This window comes from Pieris napi, chromosome 2, assembly GCF_905475465.1.
Source record: "Pieris napi chromosome 2, ilPieNapi1.2, whole genome shotgun sequence".
Lineage (NCBI taxonomy): Eukaryota > Metazoa > Arthropoda > Insecta > Lepidoptera > Pieridae > Pieris > Pieris napi.
Window position 1 is genome coordinate 769,139 of NC_062235.1, and position 16,684 is coordinate 785,822.

At 32.9% G+C, this 16,684-nt stretch overlaps 1 protein-coding gene across 9 annotated transcripts in view; it reads right to left on the reverse strand.

Moving 5' to 3' along the window:
• LOC125056004 (transient receptor potential cation channel trpm) overlaps positions 1–16,004 on the reverse strand; it is a 182,158-nt gene extending 166,154 nt beyond the window's left edge. For all 9 annotated transcript variants that reach the window (XM_047658880.1, XM_047658821.1, XM_047658837.1 and 6 more), the window contains exon 1: positions 15,687–16,004. In XM_047658880.1, the coding sequence (XP_047514836.1) occupies positions 15,687–15,776 (90 nt within the window). In that variant the 5' untranslated portion in view covers positions 15,777–16,004. The remainder of the gene's footprint in view (positions 1–15,686) is intronic.
• Positions 16,005–16,684: the final 680 nt, after the last annotated feature.

Below are 16,684 nucleotides of genomic sequence, written 5' to 3' on the forward strand. Positions count from 1 at the left end.
AAATATTTACTAGTAACTTTTATAATGATATAAAGCCAGACATTTGTACACATTTCGATACATCAGATTATAATTCAAACAATGTTTTTAATTTTCCTCAAGTAAATAAGAAAAAATTAGGTTATTTCAAAGATGAAAATTGTGGTAAAATCTTTACAGAATTTGTGGGTTTGCGATCAAAAATGTATGCATTACAGGTAGATGATAAAATTATTACTAAGGCGAAGGGTGTTAACAAATGTGTCACTAAAAAATTAACGTTGGATAATTATAAGTCATGTTTGTTTAATAAAAACGTACAGCATTGTAAAATGTATCGGTTTAGATCATTAAAACATACAATTTTTACACAGGAAATAAATAAGGTGTGTTTATCTTTTAATGACACAAAGCGGTACATTTTACCAAACAAAATCGATACGTTACCTATAGGTCATTACCAAATCAATAGTATGTAATTAAGTTAATCATTATTGTAAATATAACAAATTGTAAATTTTTATGTAAAATAAATTTGTTTTGTACATGTATAATGTATAAACGTGTACTGTACATTAATATTGTGATATAACACTTACATTTTTTGTATATTTCATATAAATAAATTGTTTTTAAAATATCAACTTAGTTTTATTCCTTTCCCTGAAGAAGACAGAAGTCAAAAAATAATGATTCATTTTATTCATCCCTTTGCTGCCATCGTAGCAGGACCTAGTGGGTGTGGAAAATCTAACTTTGTTGCAAATTTCATTAAGCATAAAAGTAGTATATGTAATGAGATTTTTTTAGAAATAACATGGTGTTATGATGAAATGCAGCCGCTATATAATATACCTGGAGTAAATTACCACCAAGGACTACCGGAATTGCATATGTTTGATGGTAAAAATCCACATTTGATTATAATAGATGACTTAATGAGGGAATCTGATGGTCGCGTTGTTGATATATTTACAAAAGGTAGTCACCATAGAAATTTGAGTGTTTTTTACATAACCCAAAACTTATTTCATCAAGGAAGAGGACAGCGCGACATTTCACTTAATTCAAGTTATATTATTTATTTTAAAAATCCCCGTGACAAAACTCAAATACGATTTCTAGCTAGACAAGTTTCACCGGAAGACACGAAGTTTATTGAAGATTCATATACCGATGCTACTAAAGAAGCTCATGGTTATTTAATGATTGATTTGAAACAAAACACTGATGATGCTCGCCGCATAAAATCTAAAATATTTGAATCTAGTAATTTTTGTACAATATATGTTCCTATGAAAAGGTATAAGTATCTTTGTAATCAGCCACTCTAAGTCAGTAATGAACCATGTATCAACGAATAACAACGCATAAGGAATTGTTATCAGCTTTACATAAATTAAAACCCAAACATCGTAGGATATTACTGAAGTCTTGTGATAATCAAGAAATTAACTGTATATGTGAATGTATTCACAATGTTTTACAAGGAAAAGTACCTTTAAAAGAGAATACAAAAACAAAATTAAAAAAAATTAAAAATCTCTTACGTAATCTGATCAGTAAAGGAAAAAGTTTTGAATACAGGAAAAATATATTAATACAAAAAGGAGGGTCCTTTCTTCCCATCATTTTGGGTACAATTCTAAGTACCCTTGTAAGTTGTTTTAATAAATCACAATGAACACAAAAAAAATGCTTCTTGTTGAGCAAGACTTTATTGATAAACTTAAACATCAGAATGAAAATAAAGCAACACCGCAAAGTAGATTGGATTTAGAAATGGAAAAAATTATATCAAGTAAATTGGATGATCGCGAAAAATGGGCGCTTTATCTACAAATTTTACAAAGATACTTACATTACTCCATGGAAGAACGTCAACCTCAAGAAATAACAATAACTGAAAAGGTAATAAATGATAATACTAATGAAAACCGGAACATCAATAATATAACTACTAGTGAAAATGAAAAAATGCTAAATGTTAAACAACTCCCAACGGGTGAAGACATCGCATATGGGTTACAACCAAAAGAAATATTAAAATTAATTCCTAAAACTTATATGAGGAGGGGTGAATTATTGATGGATACAATAGTAAATAAAACAGATCAATTGCAATGGAATAAAAATGGAACAGTTTTCATTAGTGGACAAGAGATACCAGGGAGTAATATTATAGATTTAGTGAATGACATCTTACGACCCTCGAAGAGATCTGATCCAATCGGTTGGGAAATATTCGCCAAGTTTTTAAATGATATAAATACACCGCTAACATACATTGGTAATCTGAAAAGAATCAAATATATATCTGACCTTAATAGTAAAGATAAAACATTGATTCAAGAATCACAAACTGAGGTTTCCTCAACTCCAACACAATCTAAACACATCAATAAATTAAGAAACAAAAGTGATATTTCACATCCAGCTGGTTACAGCAGTGTCAATAAGTTAACAAAGGCAATGAATGGAAAAATCTCAAAAAGTGACGTTTCAAAATGGTTGCAGTCTCAAGAAACATATACATTACATAAACCGGTTATAAAAAAATTCCCACGTAATAAATATATTTTATCAAATATTAATGAATTGTGGCAAGCTGATTTAAGTGATTTAAGAACTTACATAGAATATAATGATGGATATAAATATATTTTGTGTGTTATTGACGCCTTTAGTAAGTATGCTTATGTTAGAGCAATGAAAAAGAAGGATTCATGCACAATAAAAACGTGTTTTACTAGCATCTTTGATGAAGCTAAAACTGTTCCTAGACATATTCAATCAGATAAGGGCACGGAATTTGTATCTAAGGATGTCCAAACTTATTTAAAACGTAAAAATATAAATTATTACACTACAAATAATCCAGATATAAAGGCAAGTATAGTAGAACGATTTCAGAGAACATTGAAAATGAAAATGTGGCGTTATTTTACACATAAGAATACTTATCGCTATATAGATATTTTACAAGATTTGGTTAGTTCTTATAATCACAGTGTGCACTCTAGTATCAAGATGAGACCATGTGATGTTAAAATGGAAAACATTATGGAAGTTTGGCGGAATTTATATTATGATGAAAAGACTTATATTTCAAGTTTAAACAAAGTACCTAAGTTTAACGTTGGTGACTATGTAAGAATTACAAAATACAAACATGTTTTTCAAAAAGGTTATGAAAGTAATTGGAGTAATGAAATTTTTATCATTACTTCGATTATAGATCGTTCCCCGTGGGTTGTATACACTTTAAACGACTTAGAAAATGAATCAATAACAGGAACTTTTTATGAAAAAGAATTACAAAAAATAACTTTTTCCCCCACTTCCGAATATAAAATTGATAAAATCATCAGATCACGTAAAAGCGGTATTAGAAAGGAAGTATTAGTTAAATGGAAAGGATATCCTAACAAATTTAATTCTTGGGTCTTACTGTCGAATATTAAAAATCTACAATGAAGGAAAGTTTTTATTTAACTTTACTCAGCAATAGTTCCACACAATATTTCCCGGGAAATATGACATCAAATTTTTCTACAAAACTACCTAAAGCCATTACATTAGAAGGAGAATGGATGGTAGGTATAGTTGAGTTTCAATATCCCTCTACTATGTTTTCCGTGCAAGAACATGAAAATATCATATACATAAGTAAAAAAACTACCATCAATAACGAAGAGACCACACTAATGTATAAGAACCATATACCAGCCACCAACTATGATAATATACAAAATATTCTTATTGCTTTAAATTCGAAAGAGAAAGTTAGTTTTCGTCAGGACACCGTGTCAAAGTTTGTCTCTGTTGCAGTAAAGGATCCATCAATAATTTCACTATCTCTATCACCTAATTTGAGCTTTCAACTTGGATTTGAGCCAGATACCAATTTAGTAAATCATAATATCGGTAAACGCCCTGCTAATCTACATTTGGGGTTACCATCACAATTATTTGTGTATTGCGATATTATAGAACCACAAATTGTTGGTGATGTCATGACACCCCTATTGAGAATTATACCCTTAGATCCTGCTAAATACATATATGGTTCAAATAAAATGCATATATTTTCACCACCACATTATTTACCGGTAATGAGAAGAGAATTTGATGTTATTGAGATAGATATAAGAACAACCACGGGAAATGCGGTACCATTTCAATACGGTACATCGTGTGTGAAACTTCATTTTAAAAAAATATAATTTATATTTTCTTTTTAAAATGTATACACCTCAAGAAACTTTTATATGTCCTTATGAACATTATTATTCGCAACAAGCTGGGTCTGGTATAAATGTAATCTACAAAGGAGCCTTACATCAACGTGGTCATGGTATCGGAAGTTTTCTTGGGGGGTTATTTCGAAGTGTGCTACCTTTACTCACTAGTGGTGCTAAGGTGATTGGAAAAGAAGCACTTAACAGCGGTATTGGGCTTTTGTCAGATGTTGTAGCTAGTCGTCCTATTAAAGAATCCATTAAAAATCGATTGAAAGAGGCTAGTTCTAACCTTAAACGCAAAGTTGATACCAAAATTGATAAACTTATGACTGGATCGGGTGTTAATAAGAGACGAAAATATTGTAATGAGCTCATTCGAGTTTCACCCCTCAAAGTGAAAGGCGCTTCAAAGAAAACAAGGAACAAAAATATTAATATTTCCAAGGATATATTTTCAAACTAATCATAATGTCATTTATTCATAATCATTCATGTGAGTGCGTTAAATCTGAATTGGATCTGTTTGCTCTTCCTTCCACACAAACAAGTATCGAATATGGACACTGGATACATTACAAACCAATTTCTTCATTAAGTGATGATGGACCTATCGAATTCCAAGTACCTGGTACAGGAGATGACTACATAGACCTTTCGCATACACTACTCCATCTCAAGGCTCAAATTAAAAATCAAGACGGTTCTGCAGTTAATGCAGCTAATGTAGTGGCACCAGTCAATAATTGGTTACATTCTTTATTTAACCAATTGGATGTTTACCTAAACCAAAAACTTGTGTCACCCCCAAATAATACTTATGCATATCGCGCTTTCATAGAAACTCTATTAAATTATTCATCATCCGCCAAACAATCACATTTGACATGTGGTTTGTGGTACGAGGATACAGCTGGTAAAATGAATGAAACTAATGAGGCAAACAAGGGCTTTTACAAAAGACAACAACTTTCAAAGGATGGAAAGGATGTTGAAATGATTGGGCATTTACATGGGGATATATTCAATCAAGATAAATTCCTCATGAACGGGGTCGAATTATCCATAAAATTAGTTAGATCGAGAGAAACATTTAACCTCATGTCACAGAATGCAGATAATAAGTACAAAGTCTGTATAACAGATGCAACTTTAATAATACGCAGAGCAAAAATTAATCCATCAATACTAATAGCTCATCAAAAGGTTCTTGCCACTACTACGGCTAAATATCCTATTACAAGAGGTGAAGTGAAAGTCCTGACCATACCAGCTGGTGTGCAGGGTAAAACACTGGACAATATATTTTTAGGACAGGTTCCTAAGAGATGTATTATAGGTTTTGTGAATAATACAGCATTCAACGGTAGTTATGTTAAAAATCCTTTCAACTTTGAAAATTTTGGTATTTGCTCATTTAGCCTATATATAGATGGTCAACAGATACCTTCAAAATCGTTACAACCATCATTTCCAAACGATGTATTTACTAGCGCATACCACACCCTGTACTCAGGCACCGGTATACATTTTCTTAACGAAGGTAATGGAATATCGAGGGAACAATATTCAAATGGATACTGTTTACTAGCTTTTGATTTAACACCTGACTTGTCGGCTAACTCTAATGTGCATTGGAATCTTGTACGCCACGGTAGTGTAAGAATGGAAGTAAGATTCGAGAGCGCATTGACTGAAACAATTAACTGTGTAGTTTACGCAGAGTTTTCAAATATTATAGAAATAGATAAGAACAGAAATGTATGTGTGGATTATAGTAGTTAAGCAATCACTTATGTAATTATTATGATATTAAGAATAATAAAATATAATGTTATCGAATATGACATGGTTTTTATTTGCCTTCATTACTTTTTTTACAAAGAGACTCATTACTTATGTTGAGATCATATTATGTGTGTTTAAATACATTGGTACAAATATGAATTGATAGTAATAAATGTAGTCAGTAAAAGAGTGAAAGAGTAGGGGAGTAAACGCGTATTAAACTATGAACACACTAGAAGTGCAAATGAGTCTTCGTAGAATACATCCCAGCCTCCAGAGCAACGTATATCCTTCAAATCGATTGCCGATGTATGCTCAGGTGCCAGCACTTATCATATGCAATCTTGACCCTGATTCACAGCCGGGGTCTCATTGGGTGGCTATTCATATAAACGTCGAAAGAGTTGGGGAATACTTTGATTCGTTTGGACGTAAACCTATTGAAGCAATAGAAGGATTTTTAAGGAGGAATTGTTGCATGTGGAGATACAATAGCCTTACGGTTCAGGATTACCTATCGGCGGTGTGCGGAGAGTACTGTTTGGTATACATATATTACAAGTTCAGGGGGATGAGATTAGAAGACTTCCTTAGAAATTTTACGTGTGACTCAGAGAACAATGATACGGTGCTAGTAAATTTGTATAGAAACATAATGGACATATAAATAAAAGAATAATACCTGGAATAAAAATGTTTTATTTAAATATGTAACCCTTACATCTAATTTTATTATAGATAATGGTGTTAATGTAGGTATATTTATTGTTGTTTGCTTAGACCCGTAGGTTAGGTTAGGTTAGATATAGTTTATTATATTATATTATTCTATTTTTCTTTTAGAGCCATAGATCGGGTTAGTGAATGTAGGAAAGTAGATAACGATGCATTCGTACTGAGTCATTAAGTAATTAGATAATGAGTGGGGATTTCGTGCAGGAAATAGTAACTGATAAGGTGGTGATTAGTAAGTAATTAGCAAGGTTTTGGGAAAGCTATCTCTGGAACGGTTAGAGCTATCAGTTCAGGAGTGAGTGCATTCGACTCCGCACGTCCTGTTTAGTGGGGTTAGAGTACAAACGTTTTTAGAAAAGAGTTTTTTTTTTTTTTTTTTTTTTAGGCGGGCGCTGCCTCCGAAACAGCTTTTTTTACCGAAGCAGTGGGTGAGGCAGTGCCCGGGAATCCATACTACTAGTATACAATTCTGTATCGGCGGCCACTGAACCGTTGTTTGTGGTACATAATGGTTTTATAAATAACATACTATACCTATATTGCTGTAGACAAAAGATTCATAAACAAGTCGCAAATCAATACAATTTATGTCTGACATCTGCCAAACTTTATTTACGAGTTACATTATGAAAAGATATCGGTGATTTTGCGTTACAACCAGTTTTAATTACATTTATGTTACATTTTATAAACTCACTTTGTTAGTCTGAAAAATATAAAGAGTTTAACACAACTAATTGTGTGATTGAAATATGATCAATAAATCATTTAAATTTATAACGTACTATAATATCTGACTAAAAGGCGTTTAAATATATCAAGAGATATTAAAAAGTTTAGTTTTTCTTATTCTATAGGTCAAGACTTTTTAAACAGAATAATGTATTGTTCAAATGTGGTCCAGACCTCACATATCTGTATCTGTTTCGTGATCATTTTTCAATCTAATAGGCAAGTAAGTAATCAGGCCGCTGTGCCTGACACACGCCGTCGACATTTTGGATCTAAGGCAAGCTGGTATACAAAGAAAGTATATTGGTGCCCAGCCGGAGATCGAACCTACGTCCTCAGGGATGTCAGACGCACTCTCGCACGACAGGGCCAACACTGCTCTACGAAACAGTTTACATATTTTTAATAATAAATTTAAAGTGAAATTGCTGGAATGAATTCTATCCTACTGTCAAGTGAATAACTAAGATAAAAATGTAGTCGGTACACGTAGTCGCAATGCAGTGAAAAATCTACATTTTACAGGAACCTCTATTCCCATTAGGATTCACAATTTACCGTCCGTTTTTGACGTTCATAATTTCAAGGGTGTGAAAATTGTAAAATGCACCAAAAATTCCATAAAAAATGCAATAATTGAATGGCGCTTTAGCCCTATTTAAGTTTTGGCCTTAGTGGATTTATTTCTTTCTTTGTGTGTTCTTTTTATTTTAATCTTATTTGCCTCTTTACAATAGTATTTTTCGGGTTTCCATGCTGCAGGTATTGGCTATCTCTATGAGAGGCTAGTGCCTATTATAGGACTTTAGAAGTCCTGTGGTAACTGGTCACCAACCTTCCATCGCAGATAGAAAATACAAAGAGATGACTATATCATGACTAAAATAAATAAATTTAAAACAGCTATTTTTTTTTTCTTTTGACTAATATTTACGGGAGAATAAGTTTATTGTACAAAAATACCCCAAGAAAAAAGAAAAAGTTTTGCGAATTTTGTGAGTGAAATAGATTTGATTTTGTGCTTGACACATGTCGAATTTTTGTAAGACATGCCGGTAACATCATTATGTTTATCTTCGCCGTAAAAAATTATCGTTTCTCGCTTGCCGTTACGCGAAATATAAATACAGCTCAGCCTGTGCAATTTCCTAGAAGCAGACAAAGACGGCCGCTCTACAAAGCCCACCCACACATAGTTGATATAACCTTATCGACTTTTATATAAACAATTGATAGCACAGCGCGTGCTATTACACCTGTACTGTAAGGCGTAAGCCAAACTAATTTTATACACTCAACATTATATACCGAAAATACGTCATGTTCAAAGCTTTTTGACGGCCCCTGACTGCAAATCCATGGGTCCCGGGTTCGATCCCCGGCTGAGACAAACATCAATGTGATGAGCATTTTGTGTTGTGCTTAGGTCTTGGGTGTTTAAATATGTATTTATATGTCTATCTATCTATTATATACTAGATACTAGATCAATTGGTGTGAATTATCCAATAAAAAAAATTTAAAAAAAAATGCTACTTTAATAGATTTCTGGACAAAGCTCTTTTAAGACCGCCAAATCCAGGAATTTCGGGACCTTACCTTGAAGGCCGCACTAGCAAAGCGGTAAACACTTTACTATGGGGTCACTTAACTGGCCTGCTATTTCGCCTCTTGTCCCATGAATTGTTTTTACATTCCTAAATTTTCGTTATGTGATCGATTGAAGATCTGTGTCGCGCCGTCAATATGTGATAACTTTCTTGTTGTATTAAAAAACTTAATAAATCCGTTTTTATGCAACAATTGCTAAACTACTTGGTGATACTAACATGTAGGTACTTTGTTAATTTCTTTTTCCTATGACTTTTGCTGTAATGAACGGTGGAAAATAAAAATTAGCTTTTCTTAATTTGTTATTCACATTTACAAGGAGCAGTTAAGGAGTGTTTGCCTAGTGGCTTCAGGGTACGATTCCTTGAGGTCGAAGATTCGATCCCCGGCTGTGAACCAATGGACTTTCTTTTAAGATGTGCCGATGTACATTAACACGAAATGATATAAATACATAGAAACGATATCACAAAAAGAAACCATAATTGCCGAGATACAAAATAGCTAAAAACATGGCTTTATACTTATGAAGGAATGTACTAAAACTCCAGTAACAAAATTAGGATTTTGTTACTGGAGTTTTAGTATTATTAATAGGTTAATAGCAGCCTAATTCATTATTATAAATGTGTAATAACCCAACCCAGCTTTAAAATAAATGTAAATTTCGTTTAGGGCCAAACAATTCCCCGTATTTGCAACTTTTCTCTCAGAGTTACATGTTCATTCTACACATTAGTTGTAAGCTTGCAAAGTTTCACAATTGCATGTATCGAATATCCGTATCGAATCCGTTGGGATGATCTGAAAATAGTTTAGCTCAGCAATTTTGAACAAATTTTCCAATCGGAAAATTATTAGAAAAATTGATAATTTTTTTTATTAACACTATTTTGTATAGTGATAATTTGCTGATGAAATTTTGACACAAAGAAGCATTGAATCCTCGGCCACATAGGCTAATCGAGTAGAAGAGAGATAGATGCGGCGCAAACGTACAATGAGCGTAACGGGACAATTATTCATGCTTTGCCACGTAACACGTTTCACGTTGTTAATTAATTGCTTAATATTTCGTATTTCGTGAAATGAAATTCAACATTAACGCTACGAATATAGAGTATTAAGAGTTTTGTCGTTAAATAAAGTGGCATCGTGAGCCAGCTCATTACATTCACTATTAAATTTACTTGGAAAACTTGCGATTCTATTACTCTCCCAATCGAGTTAATATGGCGCTTATAATATAACAGTCCATCAGCACTTCAATCGCACGTATTGAAAAGAAATACCAAATCTAACATAACTATATATTCGCCTAATATCGTTAATTAGTTATTGAATCAAGATATGGAATTAAGCTCTTGCCTTTATCAATAAATTCTAGTCTTCAAGTACTCAATGAATGGCCTATTTCCACGAGCTGCCGATACAGAATACAAATTGAATTTTATCCTATTCGAGCTGATTACTGAATACTAAATAGGAAATTGATTTTGTATACAATGACTGATAATTTGCCTAAGGATAATATCTACATAGCGAAAATATGAATTAAGAAAAGGTGATTTCAGAGGGTGATCTATTGCCCCATGTTAACCAAATGGTGAAGTTCAGGCGGTTTACAGCACAATCCAAGGTTGGGTTAATACATCAGTGGGGAATAATGAAAATTAATTCAGAAGAACCCATTACGAGTACAGTAAACCCCCGGTAGAATACGGTAGACTCGGACCGCATTATAGGTAATCGCGTTGTAGGAGTATTCTCGAAAAACCGTTTTTTAACAATTCAAAAACTAGCAACAAGAATTTATAAAAGTTATTTTATAAACAATTGAACGTGAAAAGGTACGCAAAACTAATTATGTACATGACAAATCATTATAAATTTCACACTACAGAAATACCGCGTTATATTGGGGCGAAATTCGCGTTATACGAAACACGGAATTCGGGTATGTCGTCTGTATGATGTTTGGAATAGTGTTTAGGATACAAGACAAAATATGAAACATGAAATGGAAACTCATAGAAGCGAGCCAGGCCAAATGCCTTTTGAATAAAACAACAAGTTCAGCAGTGAGGTCTATCCATCCAGGTAAATCTGACCATATTATTTATAAACGTATATTCACGGACTTCTTTTTATAACTTTCATGTCACATATGTCATTTGATTAAAGAAGATAATACTGTGAAAAACCGCTACCATTTTTTCATGTTTGCGTGAAATTTGGAAATTCTGTAATATAAAACCAATTTTCAAAATTCCTTGAAGACTTGCTAGGCTACCAAAGGATTGAGTAATGAATACACAAAATTATTTGTATTTTTTTACAGTATAGGGAGGCAAAAACCCAGTCATTGCAGCCCATATCACCATTTTGGTTGCTTTGCCGGACTTCGAGAGAGGAGTATACTCTTTCTTTAAATAATTAGAGGTCATATTTCCCAGGAAAGACTCTCACCGGGAGTCGATTCTACAGTTCGCTACTTCGCAAAAGAAAGTGTCTTGTGAAGCAGACCGTGGAAGACTTCCAGCCATCAAGGTGATACTGATGAAATATTGAATTAAAACGGCGCGTACGGTGTTCAAACGAGGCAGAAGGGATCAACCCAAATAACTCTTCAGAACTACATATATATGTATGTTGTGTACATGTATAACTATAGTATATACTATATACATATATATATATATATATATTACGCCGAACAAATGCACTGTCAGAGACATACAGAAGAGAATCACAATACAATTATATACCTTAAAAGATGAATTTGATATAAATATGAAAATACATGAACAATATGGGAAAATTTTCTTACTCACGTGCGTACAATAAGTAGGCTGTGGTGTCAGCTAAGTTTCCAATTACACAAGCGTGTGTAATAAGACTTTTCTATATCATGATATAATCACAAAATCTATTATATATATAATATAATACAACAATCACAAGTAAACTTCGCCATCGCAATTCGAGGTCCTTTACAATTTAATTCTACCAACTCATCCTTGGTCTACCAAGTTTTCTCTTGCCACAAAGTTGTGAGTTCAGTAAGGAGCTTGGGGTTCTGCCGTCCGCCATTCGGTGCACATGTCTCAGCCACTTGAGCTGCACTTTATGAATTGGACGATGTTGGTATCGTCTAGGACTAGTTAGTCTATGTCTAGTTTTTCATTGTAGCGAAAACGCCAAACACTCTCGTCGCAATACAATAACAGATAAATTTAATAAAATTATTATTAGCGCTTTCATGATTTCATACATGGAAACTCTTGGAAATTCATTTAATTTACACTTTTATATACGAAATCCATAAAATAAAATGTTTCTATAATCGCTGTGAGTGAATCATTTAAATATTCATCCAAAAAATGTAGGGATTTTAGATTTAATAGCTTGTTTGATATTGAAAATAAAATTAAAAAATACCAGTCATAAATCAATTTTAACGCATATAGTCCTGTCTTCTTTCAAAGTCTAACATTCATGACGTCATGATAATTTGAATAGATACGCTGAACAAAACCTCACTATTTAGCTCTACTGAAAGCCTAAGTAATTAATGTCCATCAAAGTATGAAGGGCAGACGGCATCAAGATAATATAACAATATTACTTGTCCACTTATTAGCCGTAAAGTATGATAAGATAAAATGAAAAAGTGTTGGTATCGCGAGCGGTATTTTTTGTAAGTAGAAATCAAATCATTTATTCCTATAGGTAAAACTTTAAATGTACATTTACTGAGCTTTCAACTCAGTCGTTCAACGAGGACTGGCAATAAAATCGCCGCCATTCGTTTAAATTGGTGTTTATTATTGTTTTACAAAACGTAAGGAACTGCATCGATTACATCATTCTCCGCATTATATCTTAAAGCAATTAATTATAATAATGATAAATAAATAATAATAACAAACTCTATCAGCAATGGTCATAGTGGCAACTTATTAATCATTTTGTAAAAATTAAACTCATTTTGTGTAATGCATTTTTTTTAAATTAATTTTATGGCCTGGTAACGAGACCTTTAAGCCAACTCTTATTTGTAAATTTTGTTTATATCGTCCATAAATAACAGAACCGGTTACGTTCTGTCAAATTTTATATGAAAATTCCTAACCTATGTTGCGGCTGTCAAAAATTTAAACAAGTTGTCAAATATATTAGTCATTAATTCAGCTTAACACACTTAACTTGAGATAAGTAAACTAAGATACAATTTTAATGTATCTTAACGATTTAACACATACGTCATACAATCGAATCGTGATTCAACTATATCTAATAATTGTATTATACCTACTGTCCGTTATGTTTAGTTTCTATTAATGTAAAAATGCCAACACATAATTTTTGAAACCTAAATATAACAATAACAATAAAATATGTACAGTATATACAATTTGCTTAACCGTCTTGTAATAATAAAAATAATTCACGACGACTCATTGGTCTAGTAGTCAGTACCCCTGACTGCGAATCCATGGGTCCCGGGTTCGATCCCCGGCTGAGGCGAACATCGATGTGATGAGCATTTGGTGTTGTTCTTAGGTCTTGGGTGTTTAAATAAATATGTATTTATATGTATATCTATCTATAATATGTATGTATATCCGTTGTCTAGTACCCATAACACAAGCTTCACCAGCTTAGCATGGGACTAGGTCAATTGGTGTGAATTGTCTTTATTAAAAAAAAAAAAAAAAAATAAATAAATAAATTAAAACGAATAAAAAGAAAATTAAAACATATTTAAAAAGTTTGGTCCCTGTGGCAGTGTTAATGCTGGCAGCATATTTCCTCGCTGTATTGCGATACTTATTCATTGAGCGAGGAAAGCACCAGCTCTGGGGTCACCGGTACTATTTACCAGGCGTCAACTTTAATCTTTTATTAGCGCCTGTGAACTTGAACCCCACGTCCCAAGAGTCTCTACTCCAAGGGAACAAAATCGAAGTTTGAGGAAAGACTTATATTTGAGCCGTTTATTATTTTCCGCCTGCTCTGCGGCCGACCCAGCTTTTTTCTTGCTAACGTGTCCACACAAGTAGAATCCTATATATAAAAGCCCGTCCAATCTTCCAAGGTATCAACGACATCCCATCCGGCCGTTTGCCATCGTTTATTTTTATTTAATAATAGCGAATGTGACTATATCACCGTTTGACAATTGGCGCATTGTGTAGGTCAGGTAAAATCTGGCAAAAGTAAACATTTTTGACAGGAAACACGAAAATTACTATTCATTATAAAAAATCAATTTTTATATGTTTTGTTAAAATAAGCCACATTTTAGCGAGCGGTTAACCTTTTTAACAATGACGTAAAAGCGAAACTATCCCTTGTTTGAACATCGATAACATTTTGTGTAGTTATGAGTGATCGTGACGTGAGTTTTTCTAATAATATCCAACATAATCTGTGGTATTTTCTATGGGAGATCGGGCGTTAGTTTTACTATCTATGTAGGTAAATAGTCTTGCTGAGAACTCGCACAAAAAAGGGAATTAACTATTGCCATAATATATAAAAAAAAACTGAATTTCTCTCACACTGAAATAAGAAACGTCTAAGGATTTTTATTTACACATATTATGCTGTATTTAACCTTTCCGAAATAATTTCTTCAATTTCTACGGGCGTGGCGACGATGAAATATGTGCACAAAAAATAAGAATCCTGTGATATTTATATAATTTTTTTAAGTTTTATAAACTAAATGACTCTTTTTGTGTGCATGTGAACCAATATTCCTTTGTCTTGTCCTGTTCACACGTCGATGACATCTGTTCTCCGAGTGGTAGTAGAGACTACAGCTATGTGTCAAAAAGATAGGTCTCACTGATTTTCGTCACAACTTTGATAGTGATACAAAAATATTATAAATTATAATTTTTTGAACTGGTAGTACTACGTTTTCAATGTTATACAAACGATTTCAAGTGCAGGGTTGCTATTCGTCTTAATCAATTCGTTATTTATTACGTGTCATTACTAACATAGCTTATTTTGGATGATATCACAATCTTATTTTGGAAAAGTAGTAATGTCAAAATTTACAGAGCCGAGAATAAACTTGAGACTTGATGTAAATTATGAAGTTGAGTAAAGTACCGTATCCAGACGCAACAAGAAAACTAGCAATCCTTATTTCTATCAGCCGTACCAGTATGTATTCAATTTTTAAGCGAAAATTTGTATTTTTGTTAACATAAAATTAGGGTCAAGTGAGTTCATTGAACGGTAATTAAAGCTAATTGCACTAATTAAATGACGAAAACCGAAACATTCGACGATTACCGTTAATGCCAAACAATCTGGTAATATAGGATTAATAGAAACTTATTGAACACGGTTTGTGGGATCTTATTCCTAAATGTAGAGTCATTAAGAGAAATTAATAGACGTAGGAATTGTTTCGCATTATTGTTTAAATATGTGAATATGTTCTTATAATTATTCCAAACACCAATTTTGGAGTTTATAACCTAAACGTCACTATTGCAGTCCGCACATAACCTATTTCGTATTTGTTTTCAAACTTCTTTGTCACTTTAACAATGGTTAAACTGTACAACCACTTACCGTTTTAACTTCATTGTTAGACGACTTAGCATTTGACATTGCCTTTATCATCCTACTGGAGTTATCCAAAAGACACTTTTGAATGCTCATAACTTGGTTTTTTATAACCACTGCACTGAACTAATTCACATTATTGGTAAATATCACGTCACATAAACACTTAACCCATATGGAATTGTGAGAGGAAATCACATTTTATAATGTAACTCGCGATTTGTTAGGTTATATCCATTGATTTGACGTAAGAAAGTTTCGGTTTGCTTGAAGGTGTGACGCACACCCTCCACAGATGATGGCTAGCGCCCGACTACGGAGTAGGAGCTGGCAAACGACGTACGTGGGTCATCGGAGCGCCTGGCAATTGTTGCGTACTGCGGGCCGCAAGGCGCAAGCTGCTGTTAACGGCTCCCCCTGCCACTTTTAAGCAAACAAAGAGGTAAGAACATTGAGGTCATATCAGATACTGACCCTCACTAGAAATACTTAGAGTCTTTGGACTATGTTATAAAAACTACACTTTAATTAATGACTTTTCAAAGAAATTATGTCAAAAAAATTGGTTTTTATTCCTGTTAAATGTTCTCTTAATTTTTCAATAAAATATCTATATATTTCATTATTTATATATTTTGAATGTCATAAATGGAGCTGAACCGCCATATATTATAAAACCCACAATTTTAAACATAGCCTACACATATTATCAGGCGTAAATATTTTCATAAAGTGTCCCACGATTTCTGATAAAACGGTGTCATTGAATTTCTTGTTTCTTAAGATTGATTATGAAAGATTGTCTTTTATCAGGAATATCACGCCATCGAATTATTAAGGTACCGCAGAGCACAGCAAGTCGCATATGAAACAAATTTGGTTTTGATAACAAATCGAAGAAATCAGCTAGTAATAATAATAAAAGGTACATATTTTGTTAATAACAAATCACAAAATAAAACGCGATGTAATTATATTTTATAAAATACTTATTTCCTTGGTGT